A 17,483-nucleotide genomic window follows, 5' to 3' on the forward strand; every position below is an offset into this window, starting at 1 on the left:
ACCATGCATTTCCTGTATATGATAAGGTCATGCACGGTTGTTTGGATCGATATCTTGTCCGATAAACAGCTACAAAATGGGCAACTATGCAAGCTAACAAAAATTCATCTTCCTCTTTTACATGCACTATTGCTTGGGTTTCCCTGTCAAGAGCACTTTCATCCATAACTGGATAAAATAACAAAATGAGGTAACAAGTTATGTAAATCATTCATCAACATCACACAAATTGACCATCATAAATATGCAACCTCCACAAAATAAAGATAACACCAACTTAAAATAACGGAGTCTCACAAGGAAATAGTCTAACTAATACAAATAAGTAGTGCAAAGAGAACACCAAATCGGTCTATTACAGCAACATAGCATATGAAAAAGTCAAAATAAATAACGAGCATTCCTACTTTGAAGTATGCTTCTCGAACCGACGCTTGATCCATTGGACTTTTTTCTCGTTGTCACGTAAGTTCATGAAGGTTTGCCTAAAATCCTTCTTTTCTGCAAAATGTTCTAGTGCAAAAAAGTATAGCTCTCCATCTTGCATAATCTCGGGTATGCCATCCAAAGCGTCCATGATTTCTTTGTAAGGATCAAATTCCCTCACAACAGTTGGGGCATTGCTCCTAGTTTCAAAAGCTAAAACAATTCTTTCCATTTGTGAACTTAGCTCGGCACTTGTACTCAATTTCTTTTGTTTCTTATTTGGTGCATGCCTCACTGAACTTTGCGATGCTCTTTTTTTGCTTTGAGCCCGATCCACAATCTTTTCACCAACACTACACTCTATATTTTCATCGGTAGAACCTGCACAATCCTCAATATCAAGTTGTGTGGCCACATCATCCTTATCAACACACAAACCGCGCCCAGGTGTCCATGTGACACTTCCAGTGGCAACCGTATCACCGAACATTTTGTCCATCAAAGCTTGAAGGCTCGGCTTAATGCCTTTCGTTTTAAAAGCTCTAAACTTAGGATTTTCCTGTTATATTAAATATGTTCATGAGTTATATTATAAAGTGAACTTTGAAAAAAAAAAAAAGTAACCAAAGAAGAGAACAAAAACCTGAATTTTCTTCTCCCACCATTCCTCGGTTGCATCAATAGTATTCTTCATTGGATCCCATCCTACTCCCGTTTCTTTCAGAGTCAATGACCTCCATCGTCTCCATTCGTCCTTAAGATTGTCCCACTTACTCTTCATTTTATTTTTATCATACTTTTTGTGCCTTTGCTCCTCAAACTTGTTAATTATGACTGTTCATCCATCCCTTTTGTTGTTTGAAGGACGGTTGCCTTTTTCAATTTCTTCAACGCACAACCTACAAAAGGTTTCTACATCCTCCGAGCTCCAAACAGCTTTTTCCTTTGATGAACTTGCCATCTACTATTAAAACAATAGAAAAGACCACAAACAAAACCTAATTCAGCCAGCAAAATACATCCACGCAAACATATAAGCCCATAATGTCTCTAAAATAGGAGCATGGACTCAAGAAGAACTTAGCAAACATTCCATCAACATAATTGTTCTAAAAACTTTAATCAAAGACTAATAATGCAAATGACAAAACATATCATAAAATAGAGCACTTGAACCATAAGATCGGGTTGAAAATCAATACAAACGCCACATGAAACACAATTTCAGCAGTTAAAAACGATCATATCGGATCCCTTTATTGAACTAAAAGGAGCATAAAAGTGGATGAGGCGTAAGGAAGGAATACAGACACAACCCTTTATTGAACTAAAAGGAGCAAAAAGGAGAAAAAAAAATCAAATCCGGTAGAAAAGTCTATTGAAGCTTCCCTATATATACACCATAGCTTACCAAGCATGTGATCATTAGAGCAAGCATATAACGTCTGTTACATATTGTTACTTATAATTGAAGTATGCCATTCTAGATATCCAGTTTTGAGTTCATCTTTCAACCTGGGTCCTGGTGAACATGATAAGCATGTATATGCTAAGTTTCCATGCAATAAAGGTTGCAAATTTTTTTGGGGAAAGAAGAGCAGCAAGAACTCTAACAAATTAAGGGAAAAAAGATCCATATACACAATTTTCACTTCATATCCTTTTATATCCGAGTTCTTTGAGCCTCAGCAGAGAACAATAAGCAAAATGGGATTTATTACATAACACAGTATAAGCGGAGCGGGATTTTTGAATAATCACTTACAATAATAACTTCGGCAGCCTTACCAAAAAAAAATAATAATAACTTCGGCAGCCTTATAGAGGAACCACCCCAAAAACAAAATCCTTCGACACAATCTCGGGGCACATGACCACAAACACCTTGTCTTATCATGCTTCTCATACTGATCTCTTTACAAGAGTTGCATTACTAACAAGTCACAAGTTAGTCTCCCCGTTCTGCGATGCTAATTTTGGCTTCACCGCACATAACTTTGCTGGTCTTTCGCAAAGCTCGGATAAAAGTTATACTAATCATAGTTCCTACGGATCTCGGTCCCCCTGAGAATACATAATGCAGCGTCTTTCCTTCCAAAACTTTACCTCTTTTGCACCTAGTTTGTCACAATCTCTCGCGAGTAGGGAAATTGGTTACCTTGCTACCAATCTATCCTAATTTTTGATACCAGAGGCCATATTTTGTTTGATTATCTTTGGAAAAAAAAATTGCTAAAGCTCTTAGGGAATCAATCGATCGGATCCCTTTCCAAGAGTGGTACAATCGGGGCATTGAAGGGGGAAGCAAAATAGCAACATGGAAACCCTAAGATCCGCTCAAATCAACGCCACCAACTAGTCAAGCGAGGGAGAGAGCGAAGAAAAGTCACCTGGTCTTAGCGAAAGAGCGCGTTCGAGCGAGGGAGAAATCGAGCGAAGGAGCGACCAAACGCGAGGGAGCAAACGGAGGGAGAGCGACCGGACGCAAGGGAGAAGACGCTACGGCGAGGCGCAAAAGAGGTCTCTCTATCGATCGATGTTGAAGAAAAGAGAGCGGGGCTACCAAAAGGGCAAACTTGGACTTTTGAAAAAGTTTGAGGGCAAAAAAGGCAAGTCAACATATTTCATTAATCCCATCCTTAGCATCCCGAAAATGCTGAAAAGCCTAATGTTGGGACTTCTAGCATTGGACTTTCAACCTTCCCAAGAGGAATATTTGGCCAAATGCTCCTTCGAAATGCTTGCCAAACGATTCAACATTTTTCAAAGGAGCATTCGGGGCCAAATGCTACTTCTAAATGTCGAACTAAACTCACCCTCAATCGAGCTATGTCAGAGAGGATGAAACGTCAACATCTAAAGCACAAGTGCGAAGGGACCATTCTTGCTCCCATCTTTCGAAATTAGTATTTCTAAAACATCAGGAGATTAAGGTGGACCTCACTTTGAACTATTATTTCGTTGGTAAATTTCGATAACTCGAACATCAGGTAACCTACTAATAAATTACCATAATTATCAGGAACTTGCTAACTTTCAAATGAAACAGTTCATCAATGTACTTGCTAACTTTAATTGTTTTTTTTTTTTTTTTTGGGTAACAAATACAGGCGATGACAGTAGGAAACTATGTTCCAAATCATTGATTTTTCATGAAACACACTGTCCTTTTTCTCTGTCTGGAATTAACCAGCCATGTCTGTGTACTTGCCAATAATAAAGTAGAAGAAGCTCCTCTAATGAACTGTCTTAAAATTGAACGCCTCTTAAACAAGAGATATAGGAACAACTTTTTCCAAGACAAGATTTTTCTCAAATATTTAAAAGAAAACAAGGAAAGCATTGTATGCTATTGTAGACAAATAAGTACATCAAATTTGTCGACTTCTTCCTGGCATGGCGAAAGACCTTCTAAACCACCACTTACATGCTGCAATATTTCAGTTACATGCAGCTAGCCGGCCAAGGACTTCAGAGGTTCAGTTCCCTCCGTTGCCAAAGAGGTAATCGAGTTGAGAACCCCCACCAGGAGCAGCGTGAACCTTGGTTGAGGGCCGATCCTGCACCAACACATACAAACCTTCTCAACAATCTAATGACAGGAATGAGTTAAATAGATTAGCCATAGCTTGCCCACTAGGACATGCGTAAGTGAAGCGCGATTGCCTGAATATATCCTGGTTGATTTGCCATGTTATGATGTAGCACGAACTGCACGAGGCAGGAAGGAAAGGAAAAAAAGGAAGAAATTAAAGCAGCACAAACTGCACAAGGCAGGGCCATCGGACCAGCAATAAATTAAGCCTCACCGGTGCACTTAGTATGTGGCAGATTACCATGCTTTTTACTACATTGACCATGTTAATTTAGATTTTTCCTAGAGATCAGTGCCTATGTTGATCTCATGCACAATTTTGGCTTCAACTATCATTGTCAGCACTAACCTGCTTTCACTTTGGCTATCTGCATTTGATTTCCAATCTATTCAGAGATAACAGGATGCATATCCATCATCTACTCTCAGACAACAAAAGTTCTAAACCCCCAGAGTCTTAAAGATTTTCAATAGGTGAAAATATCAAGCAAATCCAGCTCATCAGTTCCTTACAGTCCTGCGTGAAAATCTAAGCCATCTTCAGGTCTAGCCCAGCAAGAACTTACAGTGATGAAGTTGCCACAGTTCTGCCCATCAGCACGAAAGTAGTTGTTGGTCAAGTTCCCTGGGGTGCCTGCTGGAGTGCGGCCATCAACTGCTTGAGGAGCTGGAGTTGGACCGTTCTCTGGTGGTGGTGGCTTGCTGCTCTCAGCGTTTCCCTCACTTTTGGCAGATTTTGGGGGATTATTGTTGGCAGGCTCTCCACTTCCAAATAGGTAGCCCAAAGAACTCTGACCACCGCCGCTGCTAACTCCACGACCCATCCTGTTCGCTTGCTCTTTTCCTGCCAATATAAACACATCAGAGAGGACTTAGTTGATCCATGAAACTTAGACCGCATAATGAATTGGGCAGAGAGATGAAGCTTTTCGGATACAGCACAATGCTGAGTACAAGAAAGATGGCAGATTTACAACAAACAGATATGAGTTATTTATTATAATGTGGTTATGTGAGAGAAAAGAAAGAAAAATAGAAAGAAAAGACTGATATTAGCATTCGATTTAACCGTCTAATTGCCAAATAGAATGTAGATATGTGCAGAATTCGGGACCCGTTTCAGTGAAAAAAAAAAAACCACGTACACAAGATTTGCCGTTTTCACTAGAGAATCGGAGGAAAAGAAAAATAAACATAGATGCCCTACCCGATCTGCAAATCATTGAAGGAAGAACCTGACGGTTTGTCATGAATAACCAAATAGATTAAGTCAAGACCACATCCGACCTAAGCACAATGATCTTTCAGCCAAGGGCAAACAGCAGACGTGGCATGAGCAACTCTGATTTAGGCAATTTACAGCAAGAAAACTATAAGAACAAGATCAAGCTCGTCCTAGATGAAATGACTTCTCCAGTCCCACAGCCCCCATTCACCAATTTCACCCAGCAATTATCTCGCCATTTTCGTAATGTGCCTTAATCTTGCCTCTCCCGAGGCTGATGTCACCCTGCTCGTTTTGTCCTCCTTTCAACACAACCCAATTCAAGGCTACACCATATAAACTTCTTCCAAACGACATTGCAATCGAAAAAACGTAAAACAATCGGACAAGGCGGTGATGCAAAGAACCTAAATCCAGAAAAGGGTTTCAAGAGCAAGCGGTCATCCGATGCGAAACAACGTTCAGAAACACGAGATCGGCGAGTTAGCAGACGTGCATTTACCTCGTTCGGGGAGAAGAATTCTGGGGCTGGCCTGCGCAGTCAGTGGAGAGGAAAGGGTTGGAGATAAGCCTAGGCGACCGAAAAGACTAACGCATATAAATGGAGAACCGAAACAAATACAGTTTAAACAAATTTGAAATTGTGAAAGATTCAATTGAGAGGAAAAGGACAAAAAGGAAGGAGCTGGGATGGGTAGGGTCGGGAAAAGATTTGATTTTTTTGTGCGTTGAAAATGGCATGAGCTGGCTCCTAGCACGGTCTTGTTGAACGGTCGGCATTGGCTGTCGACTCATGATGCTCACGTGCGTCCTGAACCTTGGCAAAATTCGAAGTTTGGGGGATCCCATCCAAGTAGCAAACATAAATACACCAATCAGCACAAATGTCTTTATATTTTTATTTTAGGCAAATTAGCATGAGGTTTGATATGGCCAATAATACTGTCACAATAGACACGTCAATTGAGTAAAATGACGTGATTTCTTGCCAGCAAAACAACCCTCGTTTTGCTAGATCTTGAATCAATGAATCACCCGTATTAGGGAGAAGATAACGTGAAGATGAATAGTTTCCTATTAAGGTGGAAAATTAGTGTTCGAAGCAACTTCGCCCATTTGCATAAATAGAGCAAATGTTGGTGCATCTTTCGGGTTGAGATTCGGTAGCTATCAACTAGCTTTCAATGCCAACTATTCTAACAAATCAGTGGGCATGGAATTTCCCATCTCGCTGCACTTTTAAGACTAGAGGAAAATTGTATGACATAACTTTTCCAATGTCTGTTGTACATTCATGAACAGATTTTTTACTCATAAGTTGTGAACATTAATCATCTTGGTTATTTTTTACTTGATGTGGGTGAATACCGACGTCCCATAGTGACAGTGAATGCAATGACTGATCCCAACAAGTAAAAAAGTAATGATCAGGCACCATCTTACAAAGTAAATGGAGGTTAGAGCTTTGTTCTTTCCTGCTTCTGTGGCTTTAAAAAAAAAAGGTGTATTTTCAATGCTTACCTGTCCCTGAGGCCAAGAAACATCATATGATTGATCAGGATTCAGGGACCAATTCAACAAACTGCGGTTGCAAAAGGGGTTTTTTTGAGCCATGTTGCCAACAGCATGTGGGAGGATTTCAAATTCGCTCCTTACGATTGCCAAGACAAGAATTTCAAGAGTGCATGCCAAGATATACAGCAATTCAGGATTCATAAACAAACCACTTTCCTATTCTTTAAAATGGTAGGCAAAGGAAAAGAACCGCCTTCTTTCAAGGGCATTGCTACCAAGTCCCAACTGCATCTTCAACCATGACATATTTAACAGACTCCAATTTTGGCCGCACGGAGGAGTTCATCCATTGGGACGCAATTGACATATTACAATAACCAAAAATAGGGTAATAATTTTTAGGACGTGATATGATGCAAGACAATAGTTCAAACTATGCCATAGTCACAAATGCTGCCACATCCTAAGTCATTACTCTAGCAGCTTGCATGCGCCGCGAATGTGAGGCATAATTCATTCAAGGATCAAATTTCAAGCAGGCTGGACTCCACCTTCGTCGTTGGCTCCACACTGTGATGATGTGAGACTTGATCATATGGCCCAATGAAGTTGAGAGAGGGAGGGAGGGGGAGAGAGAGAGAGGGGGCGGACGCCAATTGGCACCGGTTATATTCAGAACACACTTTATTTTCATATCAGGCGATGAAAAGCTACACAACTCTTTTCTGCAAAATAACCCTCGAGAGCTTTCTACAAAACTTATGAAGTATCACACAACAATTAACATCTCTTTCCATGGACAGAGGGAAAAGACTTATCTACATTAACAGCTGATATACGACATACGGAATCTCTGTCAAAAATGAAGCAGCAGATAAGAGGATAAGTACCAATATCTGCATCAATTTATACTTCTCAAAAACAACATTCATTGTGTGATGTAGTGACAGCACCAGGGCCAAATAGGTCACCCTAGGCCATCTTTCTGTAAGACTTGGTCAAGGGGATAAATCTTGGAGATCTCCACTAACATCTTGTGTAATGCTTGAGGCTTCGAGAAGAAAGGTGAGTGGTCAGCACCTTTTAGACGAAAGACGCGTTCTGGAGGGTTTAATTTGATCATATTTTCCTGTAATTCAATAGATATAGCATTGTCTTCTGGAGTTTCTATGTAAAACCGCCTCACTGACCCATAGTTCACATCTGAAAGTGAGAGCTTCTCAAGAACAGGTTTGAAGGGGATTGGTCTCATGGAAACAGCTGCCAGCGCTACATCCTGGATCAGGAAATCAAAAACTCAGAAAATACACTCAATGTCTTATACTATGAGTAAATTCCTTGGAAAATTAAGACAAAAGCATAATTGCAGAAATAAGTTACCACCAGCAAAGCAATTCATTGAAGGAGAAAGCAAGTACCTTAGCAGGAGATTGGTTGAATAGCAAGTCGCTCAAAAGAGACTTGTCTAGATCAATAGCAGTTGGAGGTTGGTCCTTCCCATTGGCGTACAAAAATATCTGAGCCTTTTGCATTAAATCGTTTGACCCTAACTGCAATACAAGTTTTCTTTAAGCAGAACTTGACTGGAAAATATCTGAAGTAACTACGTAACAGACACTGAGGCTATCATTCACATAAGTTTGCAGGCCTCTGCTGCTATGGTACATGAAGGGAAAGGTAAACATAACGCGATACATTCAAAAGATCCCAAAATGCTCCTTCATCAGAGGAGACACATCAATTAACAATTATCACTATGGGGTCAACAAAAGATTGTTGGCAGTAAAATGAAAATTATTAGATGCAACCACCAAATGCATGATCCAATCATACCCCTTTAACTTTTCAAGTACATTTGGAACAATTCACTTCCCAAACAATGGTATATTCCCATAAACATATAAAGGAAACTAACTACTTGGACAATGATAAAGACATCTGATCTTTGTTTGTCTTCTCCATTCATTGTTTACATAAACACTAGGCCTCCTCATAGCATCAAGTCCCACACATAACTGGCACTTACTCGGTTACAATTTGTCCTAGGTCTGTTCCCCAGTGATCAACACAGAAAAAGGAATTTCAGACTCCGCTTTTCAGGTGCTGATTATGCTCATGCTTTTCAAGCGTAAATGAAGTAACCCTTGGGATGCCTGAAGTTCTAACCACTAATAATTGTTTCCAGCAAAACCACTGCAGATGGAATCAACAAATACAGTGAATACCAACCTGTTGAGACCACATATCAAGAGTACTTTGACCATTCCTCAGCATCGCAGCAGCAATAAAAACAGCTTTTGTGATTTTAGAAGGAAATAGCTCCATTGCATAAGATATGCATGTGCCACCAAAATCATGGCCCACAAGAATCACCTGTGTGAAAAAACTCTTTTCAACATCCAACCATCACAAATACATACGCTCAAATGCGCGACAAATCTGATACGGGAGAAGAGATGCCAAAACATACTTTCTCATCATTGGCCAGCTTTTCAAGATGGTCGGTTAGGGGCTTGACATACTGCGAGAGACTTGTGACCTCACTGGTACTAAAGGAATTAAACCCAGATCCAGTTAAGTCTATCGGTGTAACTTTGAAACCGCCTTCTTCAAGCAGTGCTATAGTTTTATACCAACACCAAGCACCAAAGCCACCGCCATGCACAAGGACAAAATGATGGGTTTCCAATTCATCAAGCTTTACATCCTATCCAAGAAAACACATGCACAAACTATAAATCAGAAAAACAAAGGCGAATCAAATTCTGTGTGACAAGATTTCTCTTCGTCATTCATAAGGTTCATGTTGTTCTTGTTGAACTTGTTTTGGAATGCTTACAAGTATTTTGTTTGGAATGTGGAAATGAAGTTGTACACAAAATTCTTTTCATGGTGTTAGAGCCAAAAGAGTACAAAGGGATTGACGCCATAGTGGCATTACAAAGAAAGACACAAACTTATTTGCATAAAAAATTGTGAGAATTGATTCATCCAAATGTGATTTGAGGCCTGTAGGAGTCAGCCTCCCTGCTTTATTTGTGGGATAAAATTTATGTAGATTATAAATCAATTGACACTCTCATTGATTAATCAAAGAAATCAAAATTTCTCAATTCTCAATGATTTCGAAATGCCAAATCTTGCTAGAAAATAATCATCATGCAACTATCTGCAGGCTCATAAGAGGCAACATAAGTGAAGTCATATCTTTTTTTTTTTTTTTAATCAGAGAAGTCACATCTCAACTGTTGCAACATGCAAATAGAAATACATCTCAGGAAGTCAAAATGTGCTTGAACAAAGAAGCCCCACAAATAGCATAAACTGCTCGCTTTACTATCACATATGGCACTGCTTTTCAGTATAAAGGGCTAATCTAGGATTAGGGAGGGTAAATCCATGGAGCAATCAACTAGACACTTAACCCTAGCATCAAGCAACAAGGGGTTTTGCATTTGAGCCAAAGTATCATGCACGGTTGAACTAACTTCAAGTGATTAATTCCCATGCTCACACTGAATTCACACATCCAACATGTGATCGAGTTGCAGCACAGGTCTTCAGAAGATGATTATTCGAGCATCCAGCCATGGACGAGTATATATTTCTTTTTCAGCTGGTTCTTTCTTTTCCTCTTCTGTTGTTCATGGTATCTCATCAAGCAGCATCGGAACTTTATAAGAGATTTTTCTACTTTCACTCTACTCCATACAGTGGGACAGCAGTACTCATGGGTAGACTGTCAATATCCTCAATCGGGATCAGAGGACAGTTACTATGGCGTGATTTCCCTATCTAAGACAATTACCGAGTTTATTTAATCCATTAAGCTCCATGTTTGTAACCTTTAACATGGAAAAAAACAAAAATCACTTATTTGATCCATGTTCACAAAAGGTACGCCACCGGAGGTTGGATCTTACGGTAAAAACAGTTGAACTTACTCCAAGTGGCGAGTCCGAATTACCCGATGAAGCCTTTGTCAGAAATAATGATGATTGCTAATTGCCACTGTTGATTTAGTGTAGCCCATCCTTTCTCAAATAACCCAAAGACGTCCCAACTGAGAGAACTCACTCTTAGGCTAACAAACAACTCTTCCAATTTTCAGAAGCTAGCTAACGAACAGAACAGTTCAAAACAACTAAAATTCCAGACCAATTCGACATCATAGATGAAGTATAAACGAAAGCAGAGCACAAAAAAAAAGCAAACTAGCCCTCGAGAAGCAAACTAGCCCTCGAGAACCTAAAAAAGAACAAGACGCAATTCGAGAATCACTCCACTAAATCCCAAAGAAGACAATGACAATACCTGATTAACGAGCTGGTGAGGCTGCACCAGAGGATCAGTGACCGACCTGGCCCGCGAGCTGCAGCTCCTGGGCAAGCCCTGCTTCTTGAGGCCGCTCGGGCTCGTGTGCCGGAGCGAAGCGGAGCGATCGACGGGCGTGGATTTCCCGTTCTGACGGCGGTGCTGAAGGATGATCGCGGCGGCGAGAGCCTGCTCTTGAATCGAGCGATCGTCGAGATTGTCCTTGCGCGACGACGATGACCGGAGTTTCGACCACCGGTTGCTCAAGCTCGCGATCGCGGAAGGCGGTGAGGGTGTCGGGGGTTTCGGCGTTGCGGGTCTTTTGCTCTTCACCGGTTCGGGCGAGAGCAGCGCGCAGAGATTCCCCATTTGCGAGGCATGTGCTTATGAGAAGAAGAAGAAGAAGAAGAAGAAGACGCGTATTATGTTACGGGGGTTTTGGTCGTGGCTGAGGAGTGCATGGATGCCATTAACTGTTGTTTTCTTTCTCTATGGGAATTCCTTCCTTCCTTCCTTCCAATTTTGAAGTCAAAAAGCGATTAGTTGTTGACGATGGCAAAAGGCAAGGCATTCTTTTTCTGAGGGTAGAATAGAACGTACATGGATATGGATCGGATTGCCAGTCAATGGTGTTGACTCTAAGGCTGCGTTTGATCATTGGAATCTCTTGTCGGGATAGGATTGGATATGATAGGATAAGAAATCTACGGATTTGGCCATATCCTATTCATTGTTTGATGAACTGCGGATTTAAAGTCGGATATTCTCACATCCTATCATACCTTGCATTTGATAGAAACCGTACATCAATATAAAGGACATATATGCCCCTAGTGATGCTCATGAAATATTCCGATTTTATTACTATAAAAATAACATTCTCATAGACAAAAAAAAACTTGAAAAAATACACATTTTATTAGATTTTCAAATCTCTTTGCAAAAAAAAGAATGAAAATAGAAACAAATAAGACAAGAAAGTTGTCATCATTGTCTTCATGTTTGCCCCCATGAACTTGAAGCCTTTTCCATACACAATCAAGCGGAGGTTGCAATCTATGGAAAATAGGGCACCCACCTGGAGGAAACCTTTTCATGTGTAACAGCACAAGATCCTTTAGAATAATGAACAAATTTTTCTTGGCGTTATCTTAGCGAGCTAACCCTATCCAATCTATATTGACTTCCACTGCTAAATATATTGCCTAGGAAGGAAGTGGTGAACGAGCATAAAGAAAAAGAACTGAGCAAAAAAATAAAAATATAAAAGCAAGGGTACGATGAGACTACAACAACAACTATGAATAAAGCTCCAAACTTCACAAGAAACAACATATTCCAAAAAACTAAAGCATTCCAATAAATAGTAAAATCAACATTGTTCGATGTTGTTCATTGTCTAAAAATAGCAAAAAGAGACTACACACGACATTACTCTTCTATCATCTCTTGGAGAAGCATGTCCACAAATGCCTTCCTATCATCTCCTTGAAATCCAAAAAAAAGATGAATATTCTTAGGATCCTTCACAATTTTTTTGCACAATTTTATTCTGTCCATAGTATCTAGAGACATCTTAAGATGCTCTTCATTGATTTTTCTCTTGTCGTCATCCAAATCTTTAGCATGTCCGATGCGGCTAGCAATCATCTCCATCCTCTCGTTAGCTTTTTCCATAAAAGAGCCAAAAGTGCTTGCAATTTCAACTAACCCAGTAGCCCACTTGTCACTTGCTTTAGCCCTTTTTCTTCTTGAAGAATTAGCAACATTTTGCGTTTGAGAAGATGATAGTAGCGGTAAGTTTTGACTTGCACCAATAGTAGCCACGTCATAATGATTCTCACCTTCTTCATTATCTACAACCGCATGAGCTTCTAAAGGGTCTTCACCGAGATTTCCCTTGGCACGATCTTTTCCAAATACGGTTGCTAGTCAATCATATTGAGGGAAGGACTTTCCTCTCAAAGAAGCAGCTCCTGGATAGGCCTACAAAGAAAATATATTGTTTTTTTTTAAAAAGAAACAAGTTGTAAAGAAGAAATATGAGAAGGAGTAACACTAACCTTGCAATATTTTTGCCAACTATCTTCCGAATGAATATCAATAGAATGTTTTTCGTGATCCCATCCAAAGCCACTTTGATCCTTCAAGTCATAAATCTAATTATACAACTTTTTCAAGTTTCTCATTTTCGACTCAATATGAGGATTACCTTTAATGCCGGAACTAGGAAGCTTTTCTTCAAACCACTTCTCTAACATAATCATGTAACCACTCTTGAAACCGTTATCGGCTTTCATTCCTCGCGCAACTAGTTCTTCGAGACCATCTAGAAGTGCATTTTCTCCATCTATTGTCCATACACACCGGTCTCTCTTTGTTCCCCTTCCTTGAGTTTGATTAACATCGCTATCTTCCATTTCTAAACATCTCATTGCAATTTTACAAAATTTAATGATAGAGGATATCACGGTAGAGAAATTAATGATAAAGACAGCATAGTAATAAAAATTTAAAATGATACAGCCATAATTCAAACATTACATAAGGAATATTTTTCTCCATAATGACAAATCAGCACCATATTATACGTGTCTAATAGCAATGGAAACAAAAACATCTTACAAGACAAGCCTTACAGTAATTAGAAACGAATGAGACAAGGAATAATGTCAAATCAGGCGACTCCTCCATGTCCTCAACTTGCATTCCAATCATTAAACATTTGTATTGCCAAATTTTGCCTCCATGTTGTCCAATGATCCGATGGCTCAAGAACATTAATTGTTTCCACATCTTCAATGGTGTTAGCAACTTCATATAATTGTGCCTCAATTGGATCAATAGCCATTTCTCTTCTTATCAAGTTGTGTCTAAGGCAACAAGCCATAATAATTCGACCTTGCGTTCTAATTGGATAAAAAGATGAACTCCTAAGTATAGCCCACCGTAACTTTAGTAGACCAAAGCATCTTTCTATGACATTTCTAGCTTGAGAATGCTTCATGTTGAAGTACTCCTCAGGGGAATTTGGCATACAACCTTCTCTCCACTCGGATAGGTGGTATCGAGTACTTCTATAAGGAGCAAGAAAACCCTCCCCATTTGTGTATCCGGCATCTACAAGATAATAATTACCTAATAACAAATGATAACATTATTAATTATCTTAGAATCGTCAAAACCTACACATTAAATGATGTAACATATTGATACATGCTTATCTTACCAATGGGAATATTCAAACCATTGGGTTTAACTAAAGCATCTCGAAGCACTCTAGAATCTGCGGCTGAACCTTCCCATCCAAGTAAAACGTATATGAATCTCATGTCACGTGAGCATACTCCTAACACATTAGTTGCTATCTCACCCTTTCTATTTCGGTACCTTGCTTTATCAAACTCTAGAACATGTACCCTAATGTATGTGCCATCTAATGCTCCTAAGCAACCCTAGAAACATGAAATTAATAGAATAACCTTATGTTTAAAGTATTGAATTAATCATATAATAGCAAAGCAAACATACCTTAAACCATTTCCATCTCTCGTCAGTATATTCCTCTGGAACCGGTTCGGGTGACACAAGAAGCACACTATGCATTCTTATCATAGCACTTAAAACTAAGTTAAAATACATACTTATTGTCTCTCTGGACCTTATAAATCCGAACTTGATAACACGATTTTTCACATAATGGGCAAGTATATGTAGGAACATTGCTACTTGTTCTTCTATAGTCACGATTCCATCTTCTTTTAACCCACCAATTGTGCGTGCTAACTCGCATAGTAGAGTAAATGTACGTTTATCCATCCTAAGTTGTTCCACACAATTCAAGTCACTACTATTAATGAGGCGATCAAGATGATCTAAACGAGCTTGCCTTTTAAAAAATGTGCGATCCTTCAATATATCTTTTCGGTAGTGCCTTTCAGCGGCCGTGGATGCCACAATCATATACATCATACACAAAAGCAACATCCGTGAGTTCATCTCCTCTAATATCAAAATGTTAAAAATTTCCTCTCTCTCATTGTGATCCATTTCTAATAAAGGAAAAAGAAAATAACATTACGCAAATACTAACTAGTAGGTTAGATAATAGCAAAATCATCCAAAACAATATCTTTTCCAAATCAATTGATTTTCACAGAATCTTACCCAATTAATTTGTGATTATTCAGCCTCTTCCCAAAATCCCTTCGATTCGAGCAATATACCCTCGAGCTTCCCCGCAAAACAGCCCATAGTTCAATAGAACTCTATCTATCAATGACTCAAGTCCCTAACACCAAAGTTTGACTTAACAAATTTTACTCACAAAGCTACGTCAACCAAATTATGTTTCGCAGCCTCTCTTTCGTGGGCTCTATTTTTTGCATGCTTTGATTTATACTTTTGAGAAACAAGTGTGTCTTAGGTCAAAAAGCTATGTTGATATTCAACTCATGATTGAAAGATGATCTCATTAAGTCATCAGAAAATCAGTAGAAAACTTGTGCATTGACAATCGCTTCTTAACCTCCAAAAGCCCTAAAGCGGCTACAACACCATCTGATTGCTTAAACCAAAAAATGAAAATTATAAACCCAAAATTTTGAAAAAAAATTGCAGAAGCAAGCTGTAGACGGTCATGGATGAATACATACCTTCGCAAATTGCATAAGCAAGCTGTAAAGGTGAAAAAAAATTGCAAAATCAAGTTGTAGACGATCATGGATGAATACATACCTTCACAAATTGCATAAGCAAGTTGTAAACGTGAAAAAAAATTGTAGAGGCAAGTCGTAGCGTGGGTGAAAGAGTGCGTGAATGAAGGGGTAGGGTTTCTAAAAATTGGCTTTTATATGACGGATAAGAGAAATCCTATCCGACCTTATCCTACCCTCTCTCCTTAGATTTTTTTTATCCGGGTTATATCCCCTCTATATCCGACATTATACTATTCGGGGCACTTACCAAACACGGGATAGGATAAAACATATCATATCCCGAGTTTTATACGGATGACCAAACGCGGCCTAAATGTATGTCACGACACCCTTTGAGCGCTCGTGACTTATGTACATATTTGAAAATAGCAACGGCCATGGGCCAGCGCATACCAGCATGGGCCCATGCTTGGGCCGGCCGGCCCATGACAGCGATGACTCGTGCCGGCCCGTGTGCTAGGCCCAAGCAAGTTAAGCCCATGCCCTATTTGTTATTTCCTTTTTGACATTTTTAAAGATTGCATTTTTTTTCCGCTCCCTTTTCGGTTTATACACTCCCTGGAATAGTGTTTTGTCCGTGACATATCTCGTGGCTCCCATCTTTTTAACACATTATACCCATTGATGATTATTAAAATAAAATCGTGGACCTCATTTTGTGCATTACTTTATTGTCCTTCTTTCCTCTCTTTCTCTATGCTCATCATCCTCTTCTTCCTCTATGTCCTCCACCGCTCCTCCAAAGGCTCCATTGGCCGTACCGTTTGCTCGCTTCTCCGCCTCGCCTTTATCAAGACCTTCCCAATCATTGTCTACTCGGCCATGAAGAGGCCCAATATCGACGAGGCATTACTCTACCCCACCGTGTGCCTAAACATCCGAGGCGTAAGAGAGAGAGAGTATAGACATTTTCCCTACCAAATTAATGTTTCATACGGAAGTACAACCCACAAGTGAATTTGAAAACAATCGGTTGGCATCTAACCTAATTCAACAAAAGCACATTCAATTAAGCACATTCCAGCGTGCTAAAACTTTTAGTAGCGTATAATTCGGTCAAGCGAGGAGTTAATTGGTTAAAAACCTGATGCAATTGATATTGACTAGAAGAGAGTTTGGGGAAGAATATCAAACTAGATCCAAACCCGCTTTCTAGTTCGATCAACCTGTCTTTCCGATTTGAGAATATGGTTTTCAAATCAAGCTTCACCGCTTCTTTCCCCCCCTTTCTCATATATCGTCTACTCTTTGGTTCCGCACATATTTCGTCTCTTCACCTCCTCGTTTTCCCTTTTTCGATCAGTAAGAGCTATGAAATTGTTTTTGTTTTTCCAGGGGTTGCCAAGAAATAGTGGTTGGAAGGAAAGAATTCTACAGAGTTAGAGGTCATCCTTGAGGACCCGGATCCTTCTGTCATAACTTATAGGTGGGGTCGAGGGATGCCTCCCTTCATGGTGGAGTAGACGATGGTCGGGAAGGTCTTGATGAAGGCGGGTCGTGGCCTCGAGTGGCGGCGAGGTGGAGAAGCGAGCAAATGGCGCGGCTAGTGGACTCTTTCGAGGAGCGATGGAGGACATATGGGAAGAAGGTAGTGACTAACATGAGAGAGAGAGAGAGAGAGAGAGAGAGAGAGAGAGAGAGAGAGAGAGAGAAGAAGAAGAAGAAGAAGAAGAAGAAGAAGAAGAAGAAG

General features: G+C 39.8%; 2 protein-coding genes and 1 pseudogene across 4 annotated transcripts; all 3 read right to left on the bottom strand.

Annotated features, from left to right (window-relative positions):
- Positions 1-403: 403 nt before the first annotated feature.
- LOC115727754 lies at positions 404-1,387 on the bottom strand (annotated as a pseudogene).
- Positions 1,388-3,758: 2,371 nt separating this feature from the next.
- On the bottom strand, positions 3,759-5,860 carry LOC115727758 (protein SPIRAL1-like 2). Of its 2 annotated transcripts, none has more exons than XM_030658034.2 (3): positions 5,749-5,860; positions 4,588-4,865; positions 3,759-3,986 (listed from the first exon to the last, which is right to left on the bottom strand). In XM_030658034.2, exons 2-3 carry the CDS (start codon positions 4,843-4,845, stop codon positions 3,906-3,908), a joined length of 339 nt encoding a protein of 112 aa, XP_030513894.1. In that variant the 5' UTR covers positions 4,846-4,865; positions 5,749-5,860; the 3' UTR covers positions 3,759-3,905. The 2 variants fall into 2 exon arrangements, with proteins under 2 accessions (XP_030513894.1, XP_048139856.1); XM_048283899.1 differs by lacking the exon at positions 5,749-5,860 and adding an exon at positions 4,996-5,062.
- A 1,557-nt stretch (positions 5,861-7,417) lies between these two features.
- Positions 7,418-17,483, bottom strand: LOC115727756 (putative methylesterase 11, chloroplastic). Of its 2 annotated transcripts, XM_048283894.1 has the most exons (6): positions 17,441-17,483; positions 11,076-11,468; positions 9,232-9,468; positions 8,991-9,134; positions 8,180-8,311; positions 7,418-8,037 (listed from the first exon to the last, which is right to left on the bottom strand). In XM_048283894.1, exons 2-6 carry the CDS (start codon positions 11,442-11,444, stop codon positions 7,729-7,731), a joined length of 1,191 nt encoding a protein of 396 aa, XP_048139851.1. In that variant the 5' UTR covers positions 11,445-11,468; positions 17,441-17,483; the 3' UTR covers positions 7,418-7,728. The 2 variants fall into 2 exon arrangements, with proteins under 2 accessions (XP_048139851.1, XP_030513891.1); XM_030658031.2 differs by lacking the exon at positions 17,441-17,483 and having other exon boundaries at positions 11,076-11,568.

This window comes from Rhodamnia argentea, chromosome 8, assembly GCF_020921035.1.
Source record: "Rhodamnia argentea isolate NSW1041297 chromosome 8, ASM2092103v1, whole genome shotgun sequence".
In the NCBI taxonomy this organism is placed as follows: Eukaryota; Viridiplantae; Streptophyta; class Magnoliopsida; order Myrtales; family Myrtaceae; genus Rhodamnia; species Rhodamnia argentea.